The 25,061-nt window shown below is 41.9% G+C and overlaps 1 protein-coding gene across 2 annotated transcripts in view; it reads left to right on the top strand.

The window, feature by feature from the left end:
• Positions 1-25,061, top strand: part of cd276 (CD276 molecule) — a 63,856-nt gene that overhangs the window by 8,611 nt on the left and 30,184 nt on the right. For both annotated transcript variants that reach the window (XM_072465003.1, XM_072465002.1), the window contains exons 3-5: positions 7,998-8,348; positions 10,896-11,192; positions 23,170-23,307. In XM_072465003.1, coding sequence (XP_072321104.1) covers positions 7,998-8,348; positions 10,896-11,192; positions 23,170-23,307 — 786 coding nt within the window. The remainder of the gene's footprint in view (positions 1-7,997; positions 8,349-10,895; positions 11,193-23,169; positions 23,308-25,061) is intronic.

Below are 25,061 nucleotides of genomic sequence, written 5' to 3'. Positions count from 1 at the left end.
GTTATATTTTATAACCACCTTATTCAACCCCATATGCAACAATGTGATCCACAGAGTACTGGCGGCAGGGGGTTGTTAGTTACTGTAGCTTAAAGTAACTTCTACTACAGCTCATCACAAGGAACTTTTAGCAACTGCTAGACTTTAGTTTATTCATTGTAATTAATGTCATAATACAGTATAATTAGAGGTTGGCAATAACTACTCTTTTAGATAATTGTTTAATTTTTTTAATGTTATAAACTTTCAAATCAGGATATTAAGTGATATTTCTGCACTGCATTTGTCTGATGATTAAACCTCTACTAATATATTAAGACATGTTTTAGCACATTTCTGTTGGATTTGCATATTGTTGGAATATTGTCATCAGGACAAAAAATGTGATACATTCATATTTGTCAGTATCACCAAACCCTATGTATAACCATTTGTAATATTTCATTCAGTCATGGAACTAGGGGCCAAGACGAGGAAGAAGAAGAGTGCATGGAGAGGCCGAGGTCGCTGATTTTTGACATCTTCACTTGAGATACTGTAGTGGTGGGCGATATTGATGTCTCCATTTCTTACTTTTTTCATCATCTCTGTAACTATTTCAGCAATATTTTAACAATGCATCAGGAATGTGCTAAAATGTGCTTGTAAATGTCTTGGTTGAGGTTTAAGTATCGCACACAATTACATGGGGGCATTATATGAACCACAGAAATAACACTTCATACCTTGTTTAGTAGTTTATACAACACGTTTCTGTCTTTTTTTTAGGTCATTTCCAATCGTTTCAATAGACGATATACACAATATTAACATTTTGCCTATCTCATAAACAACAATTGCAATATTATCACATTTTTTATACAGTATACCACTCCTACATATCACGTGAGAAGTCATGTCGTTGTTTTTTGTAGTCGTAGTAGTTTGAGAGCAGAGCAGGGCACAGAGGATCAAGTGTGGAGCTCGCACACAAAACACGCCGTTCACTGTAAACAGCAACAAATAGCCCGGTGCGCTGCAATTCCTCTTTGGCTGCAACCTCCGATGAACCTTACATTTTTGATGACGTCTGCGCCGCGCCCTCCTTGTCTGTGTGCGCTGTGCCGTATTAAACGCTCCCCTCTGTTCTCCCTCCAAGTGCAGGTCAGCCCCTCTACACAAGGTGCCCGTGCAGTGGCGTGTCCTCAGAGCGCCGTCCAACCAGAGCTAGGTCAGCGCTGAAGGAAGCCAGAGGAAAAGTGCTTATGCATTTCATGTGGTCCCTAGAAGCTTGTCTTTTCAAGATCAGAAGCCGTTTGCTTGCATCTCGGAAAAAAAAGGATATTGATGTCACGGTATGGACCAGAGAGTTTAGAATGAACTAAATTGGTGTGAAAAATTGCCAATAGAGGATGAATTTGCGGGTAGATATAACAAGGAAAATGTATAATTAATAACCTACTAGTTAAATTAGGCATTAGACAGTCACTTTTGTGTAATTTATTATGATCCCCTGTGAGAAAGTCAGACAGTAGGTTAGGCTTACTTGTGCAGCCATTTAGATTTATGACTTTCTGTGGCGCACATGGAACCTGCAATGGAATAATAATGATTCAGTACACAGTGTCTGTCCTTTCTGATGCGTCCTTTGGTCATGTTGAAGGATTAGTGTGGGGCTCCACCGTATAGTAGCTTCTTTGGCTTGTTTCCAGACATTATCTATAAGTGTGAGCCGGCTCCTTGCTTCGTCTCTCGTTCGCCCTTAACCTCTTTCCTGTATAATTTTGTGCTGTGAGTCATTCCGGGCTGCTGTTCTCGCTTGCTGTGTTGCATACACGAGCTGTCATTGTTAGCCCTGAACACAACCGCCTTCTCATTAGTGGCATACATGCAAAGACACAGGCACAAGAGCATTCTTTTGTCCTTATTGTAAAGGTACAGCTAGAAGCCTTTGATTGTGTGAATACAGTGTAGTTTAACAATTCTAAATACAGGACGAAACAATCAAGACTTTAAACAAACTGGATCAAGATGAAATGAAGTCAACGTTTATTCAAATTTTGCTGTGTTTGGACAAACTAACTATTCATACAGACATAAATATTAGTGTTAGTGGCTATACTAAGGAATATACACAATTGTCGATACTGATTTTGACGACGATCTGTATCGAGGATAAAAAAAACCTTTTGGTCAAGATTTTTAATTACTTTTTCTACACAAAATGATATTACTTTTTTGATAAACTTTCTGATATCATTCTAGTTCTGATAAAGCTCAACATACCGTGTATGTATAAATTTTTTTAATCAATACTTTGAATCAGTGTCTCGATTTGAATCTCGTTTGATTGATTAATAGTAGCTATCTAATTCTTGATATTTTTGACAACCCTATTATACGTATTTGTGCATTATTAACATTTTTACAGTTTCCACAAGAAGTCATCACATACACAACACACTCAATTCAGCACACTGACCATATTTCTTTTCTTTTTTTTCATCCAATGTATGAACCATCAGTAGATGGCACTGTTCCTGCAGATGCTTGGGTTGTTGGGGGAGTAGCAGTGAAGAGGGGGGCCTTGTTAGCTAGCCCAGCGTGATTGAAAATAGTCCTGCCTTGACTTAGCAACAGTCATCCATACAGCATATGAACCCTTCCAGATGAAAGACTTGTTTGTTGTTAATAGGAGGCCAATTATTGCACCCCGCAGCATTCAAATCTCCTTCATGGCAAAGTCATTCTGCATTGACAGGGCCTATGTGATGTGAACTAAGAAGGCTGCACAGGCTCAAATGCCACTATGATTATAACAATTAGAGGAGGTTGAGTAGAAAGCGTCGCGTTTGGCTGGAGGGTCAGCTAGTCCTTTTTTTCTCCCCCTGTGATGCAGATGAGTGTCTCCATGTGGGATAAGAGCAGACAGGGATCAATGGAGAATGCTGACTCCTGAGAATAGTCTGGTGTATATTCTGGACTGGGCCTGAGAAGGCTACTAATCCACAATGATTATGTAGTGCACTCTTTGCTTTCAGCACTGTCTAGACGTACAATACAAGATAAGATATTCCTTTATTGTTCCACATGGGGAAATTGTATTGGTGCAACGCAGGAAGATACAGAGGTAGATACAGAAGAACAGATCACTTATAGGAAGTCTGAAAAACACTTTCAGTAGAAGATCTCCTATAAATAAATAAAAACTCCCATAGACAAATAAATAAATACATAAATGCATAAATACCATTGCATGTGATACATATTCATGTGCACATGAATATGTGTCAAGACAGCACATAGATTGCACATGAATTTCACAGTAATTGCACATGAATTGCACATGAATTCCAACAGCAATTGCACATATGACAGAATTGCACATGGTTAGGTCAGTATTGCGAGTGTTCAGTACTAACAATGTTTGTTATAAAGTCTGACAGCAGCAGGAAGGAAAGACCTGCAAAACTTCTCCTTCACACAGCGAGGGTGGATCAGTCTCTCACTGAAGCTGCTCTCCAGAGCGGAGAGAGTGTCCTGCAGGGGGTGACACTCATGGTCCAGCATAGATGTGAATCTAGCCAGGACCCTCCTGTCCCCCACCTCCTGCACCGAGTCCAGAGCACAGCCCAGGACGGAGCTGGACTTCTTGATGACTCTGTCCAGCTTCTTCCTCTCCCTCTCTGTGATGCTGCTGCTCCAGCAGGCCACACCGTACAGGAGGGCTGATGCCACCACAGAGTCGTAGAAGGTCTTCAGGAGTGGCCCTATCACTCCATAAGACCTGAGTCTCCTCAGGAGGTAGAGCTGACTCTGGCTCTTCCTGTACAGTGCGTCTGTGTTATGAGTCCAGTCCAGTTTGTGGTTCAGATGAACACCCAGGTACTTGTATGAGTCCACTCTCTCAATGTCCCGTCCCTGGATGTTCACTGGTGAGGGGGCAGTGGGGTGGCGTCTGCGGAAATCCACCACCATCTCCTTGGTCTTCCCCGCGTTGATGAGGAGGTGGTTCCGCTGACACCAGTCCACAAAGTCCTGCGCCAGTCCTCTGTACTCCGCGTCATCGTCGTCCGTGATGAGTCCGATGATGGCAGAGTCGTCAGAGAACTTCTGCAGGACACAGCTGTCCGTGTCATGTCTGAAGTCTGCAGTGTAAAGGGTGAAGAGAAAGGGCGCGAGGACAGTGCCCTGGGGCGCCCCCACACTGCAGGTCCGAGTGTCAGACACACAGTCCCGGGCTCTCACAAACTGGGGTCGGTCTGTGAGGTAGTCCAGGATCCACTCTGCCAGGTCATACTCCACACCAGCCGTCTCCAGCTTGTCCCTCAGGAGCAGCGGCTGGATGGTGTTGAAGGCGCTGGAAAGATCGAAGAACAGAATCCTCACAGAGCTGCCAGGCTTTTCCAGGTGAGAGAGAGAGCGGTGCAGCAGGGAGATGACGGCGTCCTCCACTCCGATGCCAGACCGATATGCAAACTGCAGCGGGTCCATGGCTGAGCTCACGGTGGAGCGGAGGTGGTCCAGGACCAGCCGCTCCAGTGTCTTCATCAGGTGGGACGTGAGAGCCACTGGCCTGAAGCTGTTGAAGTCCTTGGCGCGCGGTGTCTTAGGCACAGGTACCAGACAGGAGGTCTTCCAGACCTGTGGTACCACCCTCAGCTTCAGGCTCATGTTGAAGACATGCTCCATAACTCCACACAGTTCATCTGCGCAGGACTTAAGGAGCCTGGGGCTGATGCCATCAGGTCCTGCTGCCTTCCTCACTTTAATCCTCTTCAGCTCACTCCTCACCTGTGCTGCTGTGACAGTCAGTGGTTGGCAGGGGGACCGTGTGCTGGGGGGATGGGTGAGTCCAGGCGAAGTGGGGAGCTGATGGTCCGGGGCAGAGAAGCGAAGAGGAACAGATGCAGGGCATTGTCCAGCTGTGGAAGAGGGAGCATGCAGCTGTGCAGGGGGAGGGGCGGGTGACCGATCAAACCTCAAAAAGTGAGCATTTAAATCATTCACCCACTGTAGATCCCCCTCTGTCTGGGCAGGTGGGGTTTTGAAGCCAGAGATGGTTTTCAGGCTTCTCCACACTCCCTGAATGTTTTTCTGCTGCAGCTGCTCCTCCATCCTCCTCTTGTAGCTGGCTTCAGCCTGCCTGATCTTCCTCCTCAGCTTTTTCTGCACAGTCCTCAGCTCCTCCTTGTTCCCTGACCTGAAGGCTCTCTTCTTCTCCTTCAGCAGAGCCTTCAGTTCACGGTTAATCCATGGCTTGTTGTTTGGAAAACACCGCACCGTCTGGGAGGGAACAATGTTCTCAAAATAGAAGTTGATGTAGTCCGTGATGCACTCTGTGATGGTGTTGATGTCCTCCCCATGTGGGTCATAAAGCTCAGTCCAGACAGTGGTGCTGAAGCAGTCCCTCAGAGCCTCCTCGCTCTCAGCAGACCACATCCTCACCTCACGGGACACCACAGGCTGCCTGCGCACGATGGGTTCATACACAGGCCTCAGATGTACAAGGTTGTGGTCCGAGCTGCCCAGGGGAGGGAGGGGGGAAGAGGAATAAGCCTCTTTGGTGTTGGCAAAAAACAAGTCTGTTCTATTCTCTCTGGTGGGGCAGGTAACATACTGGGTGTATGTTGGTAGAACAGAAGAGGGAGAAGCGTGGTTAAAGTCACCAGAGACGAGGAAGAGAGCCTGTGGATGCTGTGTTTGCAGCCTACAAGTGCAGGAGAGCAGTGCTTCACAAGCATTTTCAGCATTGGCAGACGGGGCCACATAGACTGCGATCAAAATCACATGTGAGAACTCCCGGGGCAGATAATATGGCCTCATGCCAATAGCCAATAGTTCAATATCCTTGTTACATAGCTGCTCCCTCACTGTGCAGTGTTCGGGTTTGGACCAGCTCGTGTTCACATACACCGCCAGACCTCCACCTCTTTTCTTCCCGCATTCTCTCGTTCTGTCCGTCCGCAGCAGATGAAAATTGTCCAAACCTACAATAGAGTCTGGCATTTCTGCCTTTAACCAGGTCTCTGTGAAAATCAAGACGCTGCTGTCCCTATAAATCCTCTGGGACCGCATGAGGCTCGCTATTTCCGTAATTTTATTTTGAAGGGACCTCACGTTACCCATGACTACGGCGGGAACCGACTTCCTGTTTTCTCCTCTCTTCTCTCAGAGTTTACGTCCAGCCCGTCTGCTTCGTTGCGTTTTCCTTAGGATGTCCGCCGGGATAACGTGACGATCTCCGGGTAAGACGACTGTTCTCCGCAGTTTCATGAGTTCCTCCTTTGTGTAAACGCGGTACGGCGCCGGCCGGGGGGCGGGGCCGGAGCCGGGGGGCGGGGCCGGAGCCGGGGGACTCAGAGCCAAGACACATCGCGACGACACGACGAAAACACTCAATCCAGCCGAATAAAGTCAAAACAAGTTAATTTAAAGCGATTCCAGTGCGTGTCCCGATCGTTCGTGAAGTTACTCTTTCATATAAACGTGTACATAAACGTGTACCGACGACACGCCGTACTTTAGCGCGGCCGGAGGGCGCGAGGGGGGCTGGTGGGCTCGCTCGGAGCTAGCTCACGTCACAACAACACAACGAAAAACGCTCAAATCCAGCCGAAAAAAGTCAAAAACAGTTGAATTAAAAAACTATTCCAGCGCGTGTCCCTATCGTGCAGTAAAATAAAAAAATATACTAACTTTATTTACAAAATATAGGAGATAAAGCACAATAAGTGTGAGAAAGAAGAGAGAGCGTTTACACCGGGCTGCCAGCTGTACCAGCGCCTTATGACGTATGACTTACAATACACTACAATACACTCCAGTGCGCTGTTCAGAAAAGCAACAGTTCTGTGCAAATGTAGCTGAAAATATCATATTTTGGTACAGGGTTTTATTCAAGACATACATGTTAGTGTTATCATTAATGTGAGAACATACACAATTTTACTTTTACGGATATTATTATTATGATTATTGACACCATAAACAAATGTCCTTTTTTCATTTTATTTCTTTTTTCCTTTGTCTGACCGATAACCTCCACTAGAGTAGTAATATATGATAGTGTGTGAGCAGCTTTATGGACTCAAACTTTCTGAATGATAAAGTATTAATGTGTGCATAAAGAAGAAAATAAAAGAGCACTTTAACTTTTGGTTATTTTTTTAGACTGAATTTAATTTTTTCCACGATTATCATTTCAGTTTGAAATGATCTGATAATCTAAGTGCTGCCTGGTGGTAGAGTGGTCAACAGCACATATGCCAGGCTCAATGTGCAGCCGGCCGCAGTGTTGTTCGTTTGAATCCCGGATCGAACAGTTTGCTGCATATTCTCCCTTCTCTCATCCCCATTTCATTCTGAACTTTCCTGTCTATTAAAGCCTTTCCTGCCCAAAAAATCCTTTTACTTTTTGGGCTATAGCATATTGGAGAAAGAATTGGCACTTGTTTTTATGTTCGGATAGTGGCATCTCCTGAACATGACTTGAGAAAGATGAATCCAGTGTTTAGCAGTCATTCCTGCTTGGGTTTTTAACCAAAGCTGTACAGATTGTGTCGCTTTCGTGCACTGAACTTTAGCTTGGAGGCAAGGCCTATAGGAGTACAAAAGAAAAGTCTTTTCCCTCCTCACCTTTTCCGCTTTCTTTTCCCCTGCTGCACAAACAAGTGTTTACAACAGTAGCGGCATATATTTCAAAAACACTGCATTGATTTGTTTCAAAGACATTCAAATTTTACCTGGTGTCAGAATGTCACTCCCCATGTTGAAATAATAAACGAGCATTGTGATTCAGCAGGTACTATATGTTTTAATAGACCCAGGACCAGATGGAGTATTCTATGTTGTTTATTCTCTGTTGTTAGAAAAGTCGGTTACATATGGGTACAGTGTGGTATAACCAATAGATAAAAATATACTTGTCATTCAAACAATGGTGTATTATTTTTGGCACCATATCAATCCTATATCATCAAATGTATCACTTGTACTGTATAATTTGTTTCTTCTAGCTCTAATGGAAGTTCAAGTCCCAGACCAGCCGATGGTGGCCTTGTATGGCAGGGACACCATGCTCAACTGCACCTTCAGCGCAGAGGGCCCCTACAACCTGTCCGACGTGAGCGTGTTCTGGCAGCTGACTGACACCAAACGCAGCGTGCACGGCTTCAGTAGTGGGAAAGACCAGCTGGAGGACCAGGCGGCCAGGTTCGCCAACCGCACCTACCTGTCCCTCCAGAGCCTCCTCCAGGGGAACGCCTCACTCCTGCTCCAGGACGTGGTGGTGGCAGATGAGGCCAGCTACACCTGCTTTGTGAAGGTGCAGGACTATGGCAGCGCCGCTTTCTTTCTCCAGGTGGCGGGTGAGAAATGTTCTACTTAGCCTCTTTCTTTTTATGTCATGTGGTTTATAGGCATCTCAGAATTTATGCTCTCTTCAACTGGTAAATATTCAACTTAAACTTTTCCCCACTCACGCCTTGGGTTTTTTGTTTGTTTGTTTTTTCAGTATCCTGCAAAATATATCCCTGTTTTCAGTCAAAGTACATTTTAATAATGTTGTCAATAATAACAACCTATATTTTTTGCAGAATTACTGTGCTAAGGTAATTCCGCTGTCCATGCCCAAGTCTCTATAACAGTCCTGTAGTGGGAGGCAGGGTGAAATTGCTGCAAGGGTTATAAAACGAGAATTTATTAGGATCAATTTAGTTTACAGACCCACAATTTATTCTACTGTAAATTAATTGAATCGAATGTGGACACAACCAATAACAGAATGCAATAAAAGTCTATTATACAGTAGATGGTAATTCAGGGTAATTTTTCCCCCTGAGGTAAACGCAGGTGCTCATCAGTTTTCCCTAGACGGCTGCTCTGTGTTTTAGTCAATAAAGGCTGATTGTGGTCTCTGTCATGGTCAGTATCTGCTGACTGTGATTATTAGCTGTTACGACCAATCAGCCATCACTAACAACCCTTCTGTTGCCTGCCGGACTGGTCAGGCCTACCTTCACTGGCAGCGAGAATTTAATTGTTTGAATCATAGTAGCAAATAGTGTTTTTTGCATGGATAGAAAAGCATATTTCTCCTCCCAGTTGGAGAGGGGGAAACTCCAAACGGTGACAAATTAACTCCCTTTAATTCATTCGATTTCTTTATTTTTTTGTCTAGACTCTTTCACTCCTCTCGTTGCACTGAAATGAATTAATACCGGTAGTATGAATGCAAGCCGGTCAAGTCAAGTGGACAATGGGGCGGGTTTGTGTTTGCCAAGCCGTCTGTACATTGAGCCTTTCAAAAGGCAGCTCAGTCTTATTCCAGCTCACCCTTAGCCCCACCCTATTGTTTACTGTGCAATGATTGGTTTTGGGAATTCAAGCCCGCTCCCTCCTCTCCAGCTCACTTGTGTTTTACCTATGGGGATTGGAGAAGCGCGTCGCGAGCCAGACTTGGTTCACCCTTGACCTTCATCCGGCTATCCTTTTTTCCTCCTCCTCGTCTGCCCGCCCGGTGTACAGGTGGTGGTTTCTCTTGCTGGGACTGGCTCGCGGTGGCTCGTTGTGGCTCGTTGTCTCGGCTCTCCTGAGAGTGTGGTTTAGCGTGTTGGAATACAGCCTAGGACGTGCCACATATGCTGTCTGCTGCTCAGGGATCTTAAACACTATGTTGTGCTAAGCTCGCTAAATATAATTAAGAATTTAATGGAAATCATGTCATGCAGTTCCCAGGGTGACCCGTGGTGCAGAGAAGGCGTTCAGCACGGCTCTTTGTTTGCCGCGTGACTAAACATATACTGTACAGTCTGTGCAAACATTTTAGTCAGGCAAAGTCCAAATAATTCAATAAATACTAGGGCTGCAAATATCATTTCAGTTGTTGACTAGTTAAGTAATTATTTTAATTGTACACTGAGATGTTTTGAATACTGATAAAGTTAGAAATAGGGCTGAACAATATGGTACAAAAGATTTGTTTGCCTCATATTGATTTCGAGTCGATCATATTTTGTCTTTCAGTAGTGATTTCTTAAACATAAACTAGACAGACTTTAAATCAGTGCCATTTAACACACATTTCTTCCTCCTAAGCCCAAACTCTGCTCTACTTCTTGATTAAAAAACTATATAGAAAGCAGATAATTGACTGCAAGACATGATTTAATCTTGTCCAGCTCTAGTTGGAAATATGCTGACTGAAAACTTCTAGATGGAGACTAATTTCAGATAAAGTTTACATTGTGTAATCCTGCCACTGTCTTTGTTTGAAAAGTTTATTAAAATAGTCTTTATTTTATTTGTCGCTTTGTTACAATTATTCAGGAAAATGGTTGTGAACCCTAACAAATGCTGAACTAAATTTGTTTTCGTTATGGAAGGATTTTTTTTAAAAGCCAGAACTGTGTCAAGGCCAAAAGAAAGTCACTGATTAAATTCATGCGAGTTTTAAGGCTACTATTTTGAATTCCAACTGACGATAAAAAAAAATCACTGACTAAAGAAACATTCAAAATTGTATTACTTGTAAATATAGTGGGATTTATTATTATAGGTTATCTGTTTTTTATTATTATACTTCTGTGCCTAATCTGTTTCTGTACCTAATCTGTGTTGCAACAGTGAAATTTCCCCACTGTGGGACAAATAAAACTTATTTTATCTTATCTTCTCTGAAATAAGGGCTTTATAGTTCAGCAGAAGCGGCATTCACGTCATCTGGGGAAGAATAATTAGGGCCCTGCACTGTTTGTCACTGTTACAGACAGGTTGCCACAACAGCAGAGAATATGTCACATGCAGATGATTAATTAGTACCTTACCTAATGTTTTCTTTTTTTTCTCTATTTTTTGTACATTGCATTGTACATTATATCCTAAAATAAATATCTTGCACGTGTACATTTCCCCAGCTACCTACTCCCAGCCAGTGGTGACTTTGGAGCCGGACTTTAACCACCGGCCTGGGGATGAGGTAGCGCTGACCTGCGTGGCCTATGGTGGATATCCCCAGGCTTCCGTTGTATGGCGCGACGAGGGCGGACACACCTTGACTGATAACGTCACAACTTCGCATGTGGCCAATGAACAAGGCCTATTCAGTCTCACCAGCGTTCTGACGGTCGTCCTAGAGCCCAGCAGCACCTACAGCTGCCAGCTTATCAATCCACTGCTCGGCGAGGAGGGCAAGGCCTTTGTCTCCATCTCAGGTGAGTGCCACGCCATTAATCTTTCGCACTAAAAACAGCTTTGCCTGAAAATAAACTCGTATTCAGTTACATTGTGTTTGCACTTTGCGGCACAAACTCGTCTTGTTTTTGCTTGTTCATGGCTCTCCTTTCTTACTAAAAGTATTTTATGAATTTGTTCAAGTACATATCTAGATTATACCTTTGTTTTAGCCGGAACAATGCACGCAGGAAAATATGAGAAATACTACAACGAATGTTTAAAGTTATTGATTAAGTACAGTACAGGCCATTTTTTTCTTGAAGCTTTTGTTGTATTAAGATTAGATTTTTTTCAGATTAAACATTAAACATGCAGCCTGAAGTAGTGTCCCTTGTCTTTGTATTCTTTCTTTTTTACTTTTATTTACTATATTTTGTATCTATTTATATAACCAGGAAAGCTAGATACTATACAATATTAAATTGTATTGGATTTCTTAAGTAAAAAATATTAATATGTCTCTGTTCTTGTACATTACAATATTAAAGGGAGAATATGTGGCCTGCACGCTTACTGTTTGAAAAGAAAGTTTAAATCTTACATACCCGCCCTTTAATCAGCAGGGCCGGTGAATAAATAAAAGTTTATTTGTTGTTACTGTGGAGGATCTGTCTAATATATTCCTTCACCGAGTCCCCGCCCACTTCATGTGTCCCTTTAGCTCTGCTGCAGCACCTCTGTAAGTGCAGAGACTGTGTAAGTTGGACCAAGGCTGGCTGTCAAATAGGTGCAGCACTGTGGAAAATGGCTCATAAATAAGTAGAGGTGTCCCTAGCCCACTCTCCCTGGTGTCTGGTACCGAGTATAGGGTCCTTGGAGGTGGAGGTCGAGCCAGAGGTCAGAGAGAGCTGCTCCACTGGGCTGGGAAATGACTGTGCTGTCTGGAAACGGGATGCTCGATTGGCAGGGCAGGCTGGCTGGAGGGGGCCGCTCTAACAGTTTGACTTTTTCAAAACACCACTGATAAGCGTTTGGGGGATGTTCACAAAGTGGAAAGGAATTAAAGAGGGGGAGACAGGGAAATGACAGTAAAGGAACAGTTTAAAAATAGCCCTCAACACGTGTTTCCTTCCTGGAATAAAGATAATGGCGGTATTACTTTCTGTCATATTTGGTCTCCTTTATTTCCCCTTTACAAATGTGTCTGACTATCTAATCGGAGGAATTGGTAATGAAGATGGATATATATATTTTTTCATATAACATTCGCTGCCATAAATGGACAATGATGTTATCAACTTTTCCCTGGTTGAAGTTTCTCAAGAGCAAATGGACAAAAACTGATTCTAACAGTGAGTGAGGCATAAGAGGAAGACACAGCATATGTTTTTTTCTTTAAACGTTGGATGCACCACAGCTAAGATGGACAACGTTCAAAGTGATACCAGGGGTTGTATGAAATGATTTTGATTTGTGTTTGTTTACAACAGCTGGTGTATGCTTAACGGCTTCTTTAATTAATTTTGACCTAGCCTAGCAGAACACCTCTCTTATCATGCTGCTGTGTTCTCTTCTACTCACTTTACGCAATACTTCAGACATGAAGAATCCATCTAAGGCTAGCAAAACCTGCTTTAAGTTTTAAATGAGTGAGAAAAGTCATGAGGAAGAATGTTCGTGACTGTGTGAGGTGAGGGAGTAAATGAGAGGGCACAGATTTTACACCCTTTTCAATGTCTGATTGAAAAAATTAGAAGAGTAATACAGATCCCCCTGGGCAGAGCCAGAGTTTGACAAGGTTAATTTTGAGAAAATTAACCTTTTTCTCACACAGAGCACAGCAGATTTTGAGTTGGAAAAGCTACACCTAGTTACATCAAGCACTACCCTTCGTTAATCTGGCCTTGCTCTTTTGTAGTCTCCACAGTTTGAAATGACAACATGTGCACTGAGAGCGCTACAGACTTGAAAACTTGTCCTGCCTCTTATTCTTTGACTAAGAATCAATTTATTGCTGGAATATGTGTATCTGTAGCGGGTATAGAGGTAGAAACACCCACAGGAACAGCTTTCATTATGAAGACTCCAATGAAGGAAGAGTCTACTTCAGTCCTCCAAAGAGCAGTGGCCTGTCTGCTACACCCCTCCTCTGCCTGTTCTAACACTCCAAGCCAATTCAGGCCACTTTGTTTGCCGCTGAAAGAATAATGTTTTGGACTTTGCAGGATAAAGATTGTATATCCTATCATTCTTAACTGATCCTCCTCTGATAGTGCAGCTTTAGCATTGTATCCCATCTAGCGGGCAGCGTGATTGCTTCACAGTGTTGGATGATGGCTGTGTTTCAATGGCTGTCACCAGACCCACCCTCCCCACAGAACCACCCCATGCTGTCTGCCTGCGCTCAGTGAGGATGGTGCTATTTCCCCATGACTCTGCTGGCACAGCACTTCCAGTAAGCACTGTGTGGATGGAGATAGATGAAGTGGGCAAAGACAGAAGATGAGGTGGGCAGATAGAGGCGAGGGGCTTGGGAGACAGAGAAGCCAGAAGACGGGGAGCAAGATTGAAAAGGAAATGTTTGCTGAGCTGAAAGATGTCTGATGGTTGATAGACTTAATTATGCTGTTGTGAATTTATAAGTCAACACAGTAGCTGACGTATCGAGCAATGGAAGGGTTCAGTAGGTGAATGTTGCTCTTGCTGTGTAATTTCTCGACATTTCACACATTCTCTTATATCAGCGTGAGCCATTCATTTAAGGAAAAATGTAATAGATTTTTGTCTATATATATTATATATTATATAATATATCTTTCAATTGCTTCTAGTGTCAATAACATATTGCAGTGCTCCATGTTCTTCACTAAACAAGATCTTGTTTAAGTGCAATTAACTAGGCCTTTGGAGAAGCAGAAAAAAGTGGTATAATTGAATGTGCTGTCTATGGAGCAGCAAGTAGGCAACTTCCCAATGGAGTTCTGTTTTAATTAGTGTCCAGTGTACAAACAGGCCTTCTTCTTTTTACGGCTGGAAGTGTGTGAATGTCTTATCAGAAATTCAGGTTGGGGAAAATACCCAAATAGACTGATGATGTAATGTGTGCTATCTGAAGTAAAATCAGGCAAAGACTCCATTATTGCATTTAAGCATATTATTTCATATCAGGATCATTCACATCCGACATTGCTGCTGTCAAAAGAGATTTGAATGTCCTTTGAGCCTGAACATTATGCTTATTTTAAGTGTGTGAATGTTGTGTTCTAAATCTAGATGTTTTTTTCGGTTTAGACGAGGACGTGCTTTCTGTAATGACTGCTACACCGCCTTATTGTTTCATCTAGGTTTGACATGTGTATTGTTATATGCAAGTCTGACTTATTCAAACATCATGCTTCCTGTCACAAAACAATACTTAGACACATTAATTCCTGTCCGCCGCCTGCTTAAATCCACCCTGAGCTGTCCTCTCTTGCCTTTTTAGGACACTTTATTTATAGCTGCAATAAAGGCACAAAAGTGGCTCTATTGTAATTGATTGCATTCAGTTTGATTTGGACTCAAAGAAGACCATCACCCAAACTGCCGTGGCCCAGCAGTGTACATTTCACACAACTCCTGCTAAATCCTCTAAGAGCAATTGGTTTGGGGGGCCTGGCATCAGTCCTGCCTCGGTGATATGAAATCATATTAGTCGCAGTGGTTGTGAGAATAGCTCCAACAAAGGCCTGGGCACACCTTCAAGTTTGCCCGTTTAATTATTCACACTATTTATTTGTTGTTTAAACCCTTACACCTGATAACAGCGTGAGTTATTGGTTCACAGAAGGGTGTTTGCAACCTCAGTAAATTGCTTTGTTTTGCTCATGTAACAGTTCAAATTGGTAGCTGGCTATAGACAAAAGCATTGTCAGGCAGTATTATACATTTTCAATTAGAACTTGTTAAGAGATTGTCCTTTATCTCTAAATAGTTAGCTTTCCCTGGGAAAGGTCCACAAAGTAATTGATTAACAAGTGTGAAATGGTGAAATGGCAATAAAGGCTGTGGTATGGTCAATGGCCAATGGGATTGGTGGCTGGACATACAAGCACACTGCTCAGTCAACAGTGTGAGTTCAATTTTAATTCCTGCCATTTTGCATAATATAAATATACTCTAACTAAAAAAAATCACAATTTTATGTGTTGTAATTTTCACAAAGGATTCAATTATTTGAAGCAACAGTATGCAACTTTCTGGAGGTGCCATGAAACCTGCATTATTCTATGGAAGTAGAATGTTAAAACCATACACTGAAACTTTCTCCATGGAGATAAGTCTTATGCCAAACCTTGGCCATTATAGCCAGCTCACAGTTAGGACCCACGTTTTTCCATGTATTTCAGGACAAACACAAACATAAATTGTAAATCCAAACATGATTGCAATACTTGTAAAATAAATTGCAATATATTTAATTTAATTCTTTTCAGCCCTACTGCCCAACTTTTACCACCAAAATAAATTGTCTTGTTGAACCCACAACCCAAAAAATAAATACAAATAGGTAAATAAATGTTCACACACGATGAAGGCCTAATTAATCGTGGGTGTCTATTACAATTTACCAGTATAAGTTTGTTATCCAATCCAGTTTAAATGTACATCGTCTGAGACTCTCATATCCTTCAAGCTGCATTAATATCTATAGCCGGGCATGTCTCACCAAGAGCCTGACAACGCCCGGCTTATTACAGACACACTGTCCACAAAGAAACAAACTGGCTCCTCTTACCTTATTAATATTGTCAACTGTGCTTAATTTGATCAGTGCTATAACTGTGTGTCTCTGTCGACAGTGCAGACAGCTCAGTGACCCACAGTACCACCAGACACTGTCATATCTGTAAAGCATCTGTCCCAGAACTGTTCAGCCATTTACTCCAGTAGATGAAGACCTATGCCATACGCAATGTCCACTTGTTTGCCTGATTGAAGTACTGCAAATAGAGCTGGTTTCATTGTGCAATGCGTATGTGTACCAAGAAATGTTCATGTCAAACTGGAGACATTTAAATTGACAATGATGCAAAAATTCCAACGCGACATGCTGGACGATTTGTGGCCCCACCAGCTTTAGGCAATGGCATCATATGATAAACGGCACATATTCGGGTGTAAGATGTTTGTTCTAGCTTTCTACTGCTTGTACTGTAAGATAAGATATCCATTATTTGTCCCACAATGGGAGAATTCCAGGAAGGAAAAGGGGAGGAAGAAGGAAAGAGATGCAACAAGGTTAAGGCCTCCACTGAAAGATTTATCATTTAAATGTTTATTTGGCAAAAATAACATGATGAAAAAGTTATTGGTATGAAAGGAAGAATAATAACCATAAGCCATAAAAAGAGCAGTTTGCAATCATTTTGATTCATATTCGTCTGAGCGACTGTCTGGCGCCTTCCTCTGTTAGCTCATTGCTTTGAGAAAATGGCTGCAGTAAACCCATGTAAATTTGCATTACGGTTAAATTTAACCGACTTCGCAATAATATTTGCTTTGAAGTCATTTAATAGCATTGTGAAGAGCTGTATAAATATATCCATTTGAGATCTTGGACATGGTAAAGATTTTAAATGATCTCAGCCCTTATTTGATTGTGGTTCCCTGCTATTGAAATCATACTAATATTTAAACTTGCCTAAAACACTTATTTGGAGCAAAGAAGAATATGTCAACTATACTGAATGTTGGTGGTCATTGAGAACACGCTTTGGACTTCAGATGTGCAGAATGTGGTTGACCTTCTCCTGAGTTTGCGCTTAAAACTTTAGACCAAATGCTTTGAGAAACAAGACCAGTTACTACCAAAAACTGCAGCAAAGGAAAATGAGAAATGCTGTTTTATAATGAGAGCCCTAGGCAAAGACATACAGAGACATGTCTTTTAAAATCCGTCATTATGTATTCTCAAAGTAAAACTGCAGAAGGAGAAGCATACTAAACAACTGGGCTTTAAAGAGGTCTGGGCAGCCCTTTAATGATTTGTAGAGAAGTCCCACTGCTTTGTGATAAGCTAAAAATACAATAGCTCTTCAACACCTGATTTATTCTGTGTTTTGCTTAAGAATTAGACATGGTGCCATTGAATAATACTATGAACATTACTGGGTGCACATGCAAACGTTTTAAAAAAGTGATAAAACCAGTCGTGTATTTGAATGGGCTTCTGTCTTGACTGGTGAGTAGCAATGCCTTGGTCATGTTTTTTTGGTAATTTCTTATCCCACTTCACACTGCAATGATGCAACATTGAAGTTTCAGTTAGCAATGTATTTACACTTAAACGCTTCAAAGCACAGTTTTGGTCCAATAATTATATATATCTATATCTATCTATCATACCTCTTTTTTTAGTTGCTTTTTTTCTCCTTAAAAACAAAAATGAATCTTACTATCTATGATATTTCTTTAGCATAGCATTCTTTTGTAAATTATTAATGGAGTGATGTTGCAATGGATTTTTTTTTCATGTTTTATTTTTTATATATGTTTAAGCATTGCTGAAATTGCCTCTAAACGGCACAATCAAGTTTAAGCTTTCTTGGCAGAACAATTGCATGCAGTTTGCCCTAAACGGCACCTTAATAGCACTTTGTTCTTGTCGCTCCACTCCTGGGCCTTTTACTTTGTATTATCAACAGGACAGATACTCTCTTGCTACTGATAGCTGTCACTACTAATTCTGTCCTACACATTCTCAGCATCTCACTGGCAGCTCATGTTTTGAAGCCAATTAAGACTTTAGACAACACAGCGTAGTAAACTGATTACAATGATTAGACTCTGCTTGCATTTTTTGCAAAGGTGATGAAAAATGGACGCACCCATCCAAAAAAAGGAGAAGAAAAATCAATAGTACACTCTGCCTCTCACGTCTTAATGTCAGTGAGCATGAGGGAGATGTACAGAAGTGATGGAGTCTCTGACATCAGAGGAGTTTTTAATTGACGCCCAGTAACTCCGAGAGGCCCATCTTAGCTACTCTGAGTAAGTGTGATAAAGTGGGCTGGCCAATCTGTATGTTCAGATGCAATGCATCTTGAAATATTGCACCTATTCTCTCCACCTAGATTGACTAGGACAGTAGATTTTAATAATCGTATTATTAACCTTATCAGCATCTGGAGGTTCCACAGAAGAGCTGTGTCCCTGTGGTCTGGATGCCTTAACAGGGCTTACTAAAGGGTTGGTTATGTGCTACTTGGATGCAAATGTTGTTGTTATACATCACAATTTAACTTGTGTGCGAAGTTAAGAGTAGCCTACGTTCAGCATCCCAGAGTTTGCAAGCAAGAATTACAAGATGGAGTTGCATAATTTTTTTTTTGGAAAGTCAAAGTTCCCAGTTGCTTCATCTGGGCTTGATCATTCAAGCATCATTTTCAGCTATTTTACATCTGTTTCCAATGTTCTTAAATAAATATGGCAATCTTTCTTACAGTGACAATCTTAAAAATGCTCATTGTCAGTTCAGTTGTATTAAACATGTAATTGTAAATGAATCCTATTCATAGTATTACTCTTGTAAGCACAATATGTAAGCAATATCAGTTCATCCTTGTTACCGTGCATTGATACCCATGACTGTCTGACAAAAACAGACTCTGTTGTGTGAGATGAGAGTATCTTAAAAGAGTGCACTGTGAGTTCATAAAGCAGCTGGATGGGCCGACCTTCCTCTTGAGAGAGGTTAGTCACACTCTTGGCATGGCTGTGACTGAAATATTGGTTGTGTATTGACTGACTTATCTACTTCGCCCATTCCATGCATTCCTTTGCTGGCTATAAACGTAACCTCTGTTATATCTGGATATATATGTCACAAATAATGTTTATTTTAGCTCTGCCAATGCTTGTAAAAACTGGGAAATCTTTTTTTTTTAGTTTAGTCCTTCACCTTTAACCTTATTGAGTAAAGGTCTTCCCGTCACTTCTCACATCCTTATTGCCTTCAGTGCCAGCTGTCTTTTTATAGTTATCCTGTTTGAAAAAAAATAGTGCTGTTACAAACTTTATTTCTGTAAATGTAATGCTGTTACTTTCTGTTTTAATGTGCACGTCTGCTCATTTTGCTCTCATGAGCCAATCTCTTCAAGGTAAGAGCAATAATGTCGCACAAACTGCCTAAGTAAAAGGGTACAGGGTGTGGCACCTTGGTGGGGGAAAAAGTTTGCTGAATACAAACAGAGGTATGAAGGCTCAGTGCAAAATGCTGACAGGACAAAATCGTGTCACCATCCATTTCCATGCCAAGATTTTCCTACACGTGAGCTTATTGTTGCAGAAAGTACAGCCATCTACCCTACATTGTGGGGACTCAAATCTGTATACCCACTAAATTCATGTGTGGAACAGAAATCAGGTCCCCATGACATGAATCCCTTATTAACAAAATATGGATTATAAAAATAGGTTTAGTTTAGGCAAGTATGGACTACTGTTGAGGTTGGGATCTGGATCAGTCTCAAGGAAATTAATGCAAGCCATTGTAATGTCCCCAATGTGTGGACCTCAGCTTTGCCCACTGTGGCTCTACTGGGAAACGGTGGAGGATTTGATGGACATATTTAGTTTCATAATAAAAGCTGGTAATTGTAAAGGGAAACTGAAACAAATTCAAAGTAATTGGTTTCAATGCATTTCTAATACTCATGCTCATGTTTTCATTGTGTCTAATCCATGTCGTCTGACACAGAGGCCATCTTCCTTCCATTAGCCCTGTTATTATTGTTTCTGCCAGTCCTCTCCTCAGTAATAAGCTGCACTGCATGGAAACCTAAAGAAGTTTGAATAGCTAGTGTGCCTGTTTTGGAGCTGCAGTGGCAGTATACATCAATCACCTAAGCCCTGTTGGCTGAACGTGATTTAAGTGTGCGCTCTTGTTATGTCTCACTGACTTTTATACTTTATTTTATGCCTGTCTACAGTATTGTCTGACTATATGCCTTTATATCTGCCATGTGAGTGTGCTAGAGAGCTCTGCCGGTCTGGGGCAGTTCACAGGTAGCTTGACCTTCTCAGTATTGCCCTGAAATAGAGCTTGGACTAGCTGCTGCTCTACCCCTGGGCTAGCTGCTAGTCCAGCTCATTCTTCTGTGATCAACTTACAGCCACACAGGGCTCCTTTCTTTGTTTGCACGGACAAGATAAGGCCATGTTATTCATCCTGACAATGAAAGGGAAACCTAAGTGACTCCTTCCTCTCCACCTCCTCATCTCTACAGCTTGTTGGAATGAGCCTCGAGGCTCTCCGTAGCCTGAAGTCATCCTACTGTCAGGGGACATTATTCTCCTTTGGTCACAGCTTAAGAGGCTGGGCTTCTTCCAGGCAGGTAAAACTCTCTGACAGGTAGCGGGAAAGCAGCTTTGATCTTCTCTGTCTTCACATTGCACAACGAAGATGACAGGCTAGAAAGTCTTCAGAGCACTTTATTCGTCAAATGTGCAAAAGAGAAAAAAAAAATGGCCTTGAAAGAAATGCCTCTAAATCTTGGCAGTCACAGTTGCAAAAGCCAAACAGTAGCTAAGCTTGGCCTGAGTGAGTCTGTTGGTGTTTTCCAGAGGCTTCAGGGTGCCTCATTTCTCACTGGTGATGTTCCCAGTGTTACAGGCACCACATGGACATAGTATTTTATCATACTCTCTCCTGCCCCAATTTCATTTCTATTTTTGACTCTGCTCTATCAGGTACAAAACACATATAGGGCAAGACTAACTTCTGTGGGCTTGGGCTCTAGCCAGAGTCAACACTACGTTTACATGCGCATGAAATATAAGATTGCTCAAAAAAAGGGGGAGAGTAAATCGATTCAAACAGGCGAGTGCAACGTCCTGGCCGACAGTGGGTACATCGCGCACACCCCGTTCACTCAGGATGCAGGCTCGGAGCAAGGACTGGTGTAGACAGTTCTGAAGGAGTTTGCACATGGTATGATGGACGACATTCTCAGCCCTGAATTTGTGAGTCTGTTTACGCCAATCCCACTAAACATGTGACTGGCCATCGTTTTCCATCCAGGCAACTTATCCCATTTTCCTGACATTCATGCAAACGCAGTCGTGTGTGTGTGATCATTCTTATATGACGTGAATTAGAAGGATTTGTGACTGAATTGAACATCTAAACCTGGACGTCGCTGGTTCAAAGTTGAGGCCATAATACATATACCATTTTGAGATCAGTCTTTGGTAATGGTCCTGTTGAGTGCTTTTTGGATTTTACACCATAATGTCAAAAACAATGTCACAACTACTGAACTAAATCCAGTGTTTATGTAAAACGTTGTGTTTGAAGTCCTGCAGTCTGTTGCTGAGCCACACTGCAGCCCACATTATCCATCCTCCCAAGAGGACGAAGGAAGTGAGATAGGTAAACAGCGCCATTAGAGACAAATCTATTTCTGAAGAAAACAAAATCACATCATCAAACAAGAGAAAGAGAAAAATATGATCCTGCAGCCTGTGGGCCCCAGTGCAGCAATGATAGCCAATATGGCATTTGTCTTTATCAGTGTGCCGCGAGGCAGGGGGCACATGGAGGAAAATGTGAGGTTAGTGAGGGGATGAGAAATAAGACAATAAAAGCAGAGTATTACGTCATCTTCAATCAGTCCTAAGCAAAGCCTTTGGTAGCCTGATATTGTTCTTATTTTTGTGTGCACACTTTTGTCTTTCACGTGGCCATTCTTTAAATATAGCAGAGTAAAGGGCTTAGTGGACTCTGAGCAGCCGAATCATCAGTCATGACTCGCCCAGAGAGACACACATAGCTTCATCAAAATGACAAGATTGACTTTCCAGACTTGATCCTTTCTCTCGGCACTACCAAGACTCTGGCCCTCTAAAGATAATAATACTCAGAGCGTCTCTATAAATAGATTCTGAGTATTTAGCAGAAACGCTGGGCAGTTCTCCCCTGTCGATTTCTGCTGGCTTCATTACTGTCTTCTTCTGGTCTTTGTCTTTGATCTTCGTTGTTTCTCTCCGGCAGACAGACTTGTGAGCCGTGAGAATTAACCATTTTAATACAAATCCATCATTTTCTTTACTCTCCATCCTGTCCCAGCCAATATTCTTATTTTGACCGATGCCAAGTCCTTGCAAATGCTTCATAATTTCCTTTTTGAAATGCCAATCATTTTTCAGCCTTCTTCATTATTATGTGCCTAGAGCTAGTGCTCTCACAAGGAGGCCTGTTTGTGTTACAGCCAGGCTCACAGCCTTTTAGGGGCACAGTTGTTTTCTCTTCTCCTCCCTCTGTTCTCTTTGAATTCCCTAGGGAAATTTGGCACTGTTTCTGAGATCATTTGTCCTGCTGAGCAGTTTTTATTTCAACTCCTCTGATTGCTGCTCGCCAAGATGCTGTCACTTTGCTTGGTGTGAGGTTCTGTCTTCAAGATGTGGCACCTATAAGATACAATGTAAAAATTAAGTCGACAGGTTTTAAATAGATAAATTATTGGTACGTCTGAGAATTGTGTAATTAATTAATTAATATTATTCTAGCAGGGATATATGCATAGCAGAAGGCAAGGAGTGTGTTCTTTATAGTGCCAACATCTTCTTGTCTTGCCAATTCTGTTTGAGTGAAATGACTGCAGCCTGGTGCAACTGGTTAGCTATCTGCCATCTGGACACAACTGAAGGATTGGTGTCTCTTAATTTGACACAGCTAACAAATCTCTGTGTGAGTTCATGCTCATTTGTTCTTTGTTCTTTTTTCTTGTTTAATACATTTGGATTTTTTTTTTTTTAATGAATGCTGTAGCAGTATGAGGTAATGAACTAAATTTCAAACATTTCTCCACTATACACTGTACTAATATACTATACTGTATAAAATAGGTTTTATGTAATTGGTTTGAGAACTGGTCAAGAGAAAACTAATGATATATCAGATTCACTCTGTGGTGCTGTCAAAAGTCACAGGATTGAGTGATGATTATGCTCTGTGTGTGCCCTTTGCTTCAGGTCAGAGCACGGCGTTCCCTCCAGTGGCTCTGTGGGTAACTGTGGGCCTGGCTGTGTGTCTGCTGGTGCTCCTCATCGCCCTGGCTGCTGTTTGCCGTCGTAAGATCAAGGAGAGCTGCGAAGAAGCCAGGAGAGAAGGTCAGCCAAAAGTGACTAGCACTATGTTTTGTATTTTTTAGCAGGCATGTTCAAAGGGCACCACGGGATCCTGCCATCATTATTGCAGGTGTGAGATTTCCAACATCTAGTCTGGGAACATTGTAGCTCACACTGTTAATATAATCATTTTAATTGCAATCATTAATTTGTTGGCATTATTGTTAAACAGCATTTATCAAGTTCAGAACAGATTCTATAAATACCAATTAATGAGCTAGACATGAAATAATCTAAGACAAAACAAAAGTACCAAGAATGAATCAGCCAATGACTATATCTTTAATCATCTGAAACAAAAAAGTCTCACAACCCGTACTTAATAGTGTATCTATTAAGGACATTTCAGTATATTGTAGATTTCATTATGATCTAGAAAAACACTTAAAGGTTTTACAGAGGGGCATGAAAACAGTGAGTATGTTGGCCTGATCATGCAAGAGAAGAAATGATTAGATCGCATACTCGCTAACAGAAAACGCATTGAGAATCCATAGGGAATGCTGCATAACACGAGATCCCCCAGCTGGATCTTAGATGGCGGGACGCATATCCTCTGCAGTGGAGGAACATCATTACTCCAGCTTCAGTAATTAGCGTTGCAGAATGACCAAGGATCGCCGCAAGTGCAAAAATTGAGGAGAGCGAGTGAGAAAGTTTTGAAATGAGATGGATTGTGCAAAGCCACCAGTTCTGTTGTAATGAGATCCGCTCTCCGAGTGGAGAAGACATTTGAAGAAAGGTCATCCAGTGTCTGCACCAGAGCCCAGAGGTTTAAAAATAAATATGGAAGTGACACAAACTCAGTGGATAGAGTAAATAGCTCCATGGAACATATGAAATCAAATGAAATGGAAAGATAGAAATATAATGCCGCTCCTCCCACAGGCAAAGGGCTCTTAGGGACCATTTCTTTCAGTAGACCGAACAAGGCGCTGCATTGCAATTCCTTGCTCTCAGCGTAGATTGATTATATGGTCAACCACCGTTCCATGCACTGAAATGTTAACCGGTATTCTACTCCCCCTGCACATAATCTTTCCTCTACTGTTTTTCAAGCGTGATTACGAGGAGTAGGAGCTCAGGCCTATTCACCAAGCATCTCGCCTCTCAGATACGGAATGATACGAAATGAATACAGATGTGAATGGGCTTAAAATAGGGCCCCCTATGCGCATCCTCAAAGAAATTGGGGAACAAATAGCAATGAAGTGCAAGATAATTGTGCTCATCTCATCTTTTAATTTAAATTTTCTGTATATGGCCAAAGTGAAGTTGACTCTCCCTTCACTGCGTATGGGTGATAGGGGTGAAAGGGTCAAGAAAAGAGTGAGAAAATGAGTAATTTCTCATGCCTGTCATGATGTATGTGGAGCAGCCCATTGTGCATTGTAACAGGGTAAAAGAGGGATGCAGCTGGAATGCAAAGCTTCAATCAAAATGAGGTAGTGCATGTTAATACCAGGAAGGTCTTCTCCCTTTGGAACCACCTTGCATAATAATAGTGATTGTGCATTTAATACATCCTAACCTATCTAGGGCTCGTTTTACCTCCCCACAATCTGTTTTAATCAGACTAGCTACTGAAGATCTAACGGCGAACTATGGGACAGCGCTCCCTTGGGTGAGAGAAAAAGCCATGAGCGAAGCAGTATCTGTGGCAGAATTCCCCCAAAGGAGATGTATTACTTTGCTGCGACTATTTAACCCACATGTTTTCCCCTTATTAAATGCTA

This window comes from Eucyclogobius newberryi, unplaced genomic scaffold (genome assembly GCF_026437365.1).
Source record: "Eucyclogobius newberryi isolate DKJ021-1_F unplaced genomic scaffold, fEucNew1.0.hap1 SCAF_5, whole genome shotgun sequence".
Taxonomy (NCBI): domain Eukaryota; kingdom Metazoa; phylum Chordata; class Actinopteri; order Gobiiformes; family Gobiidae; genus Eucyclogobius; species Eucyclogobius newberryi.
The sequence above is the reverse complement of the archived record's forward strand: the minus strand, read 5'-3'. Positions and strand labels throughout refer to the sequence as shown.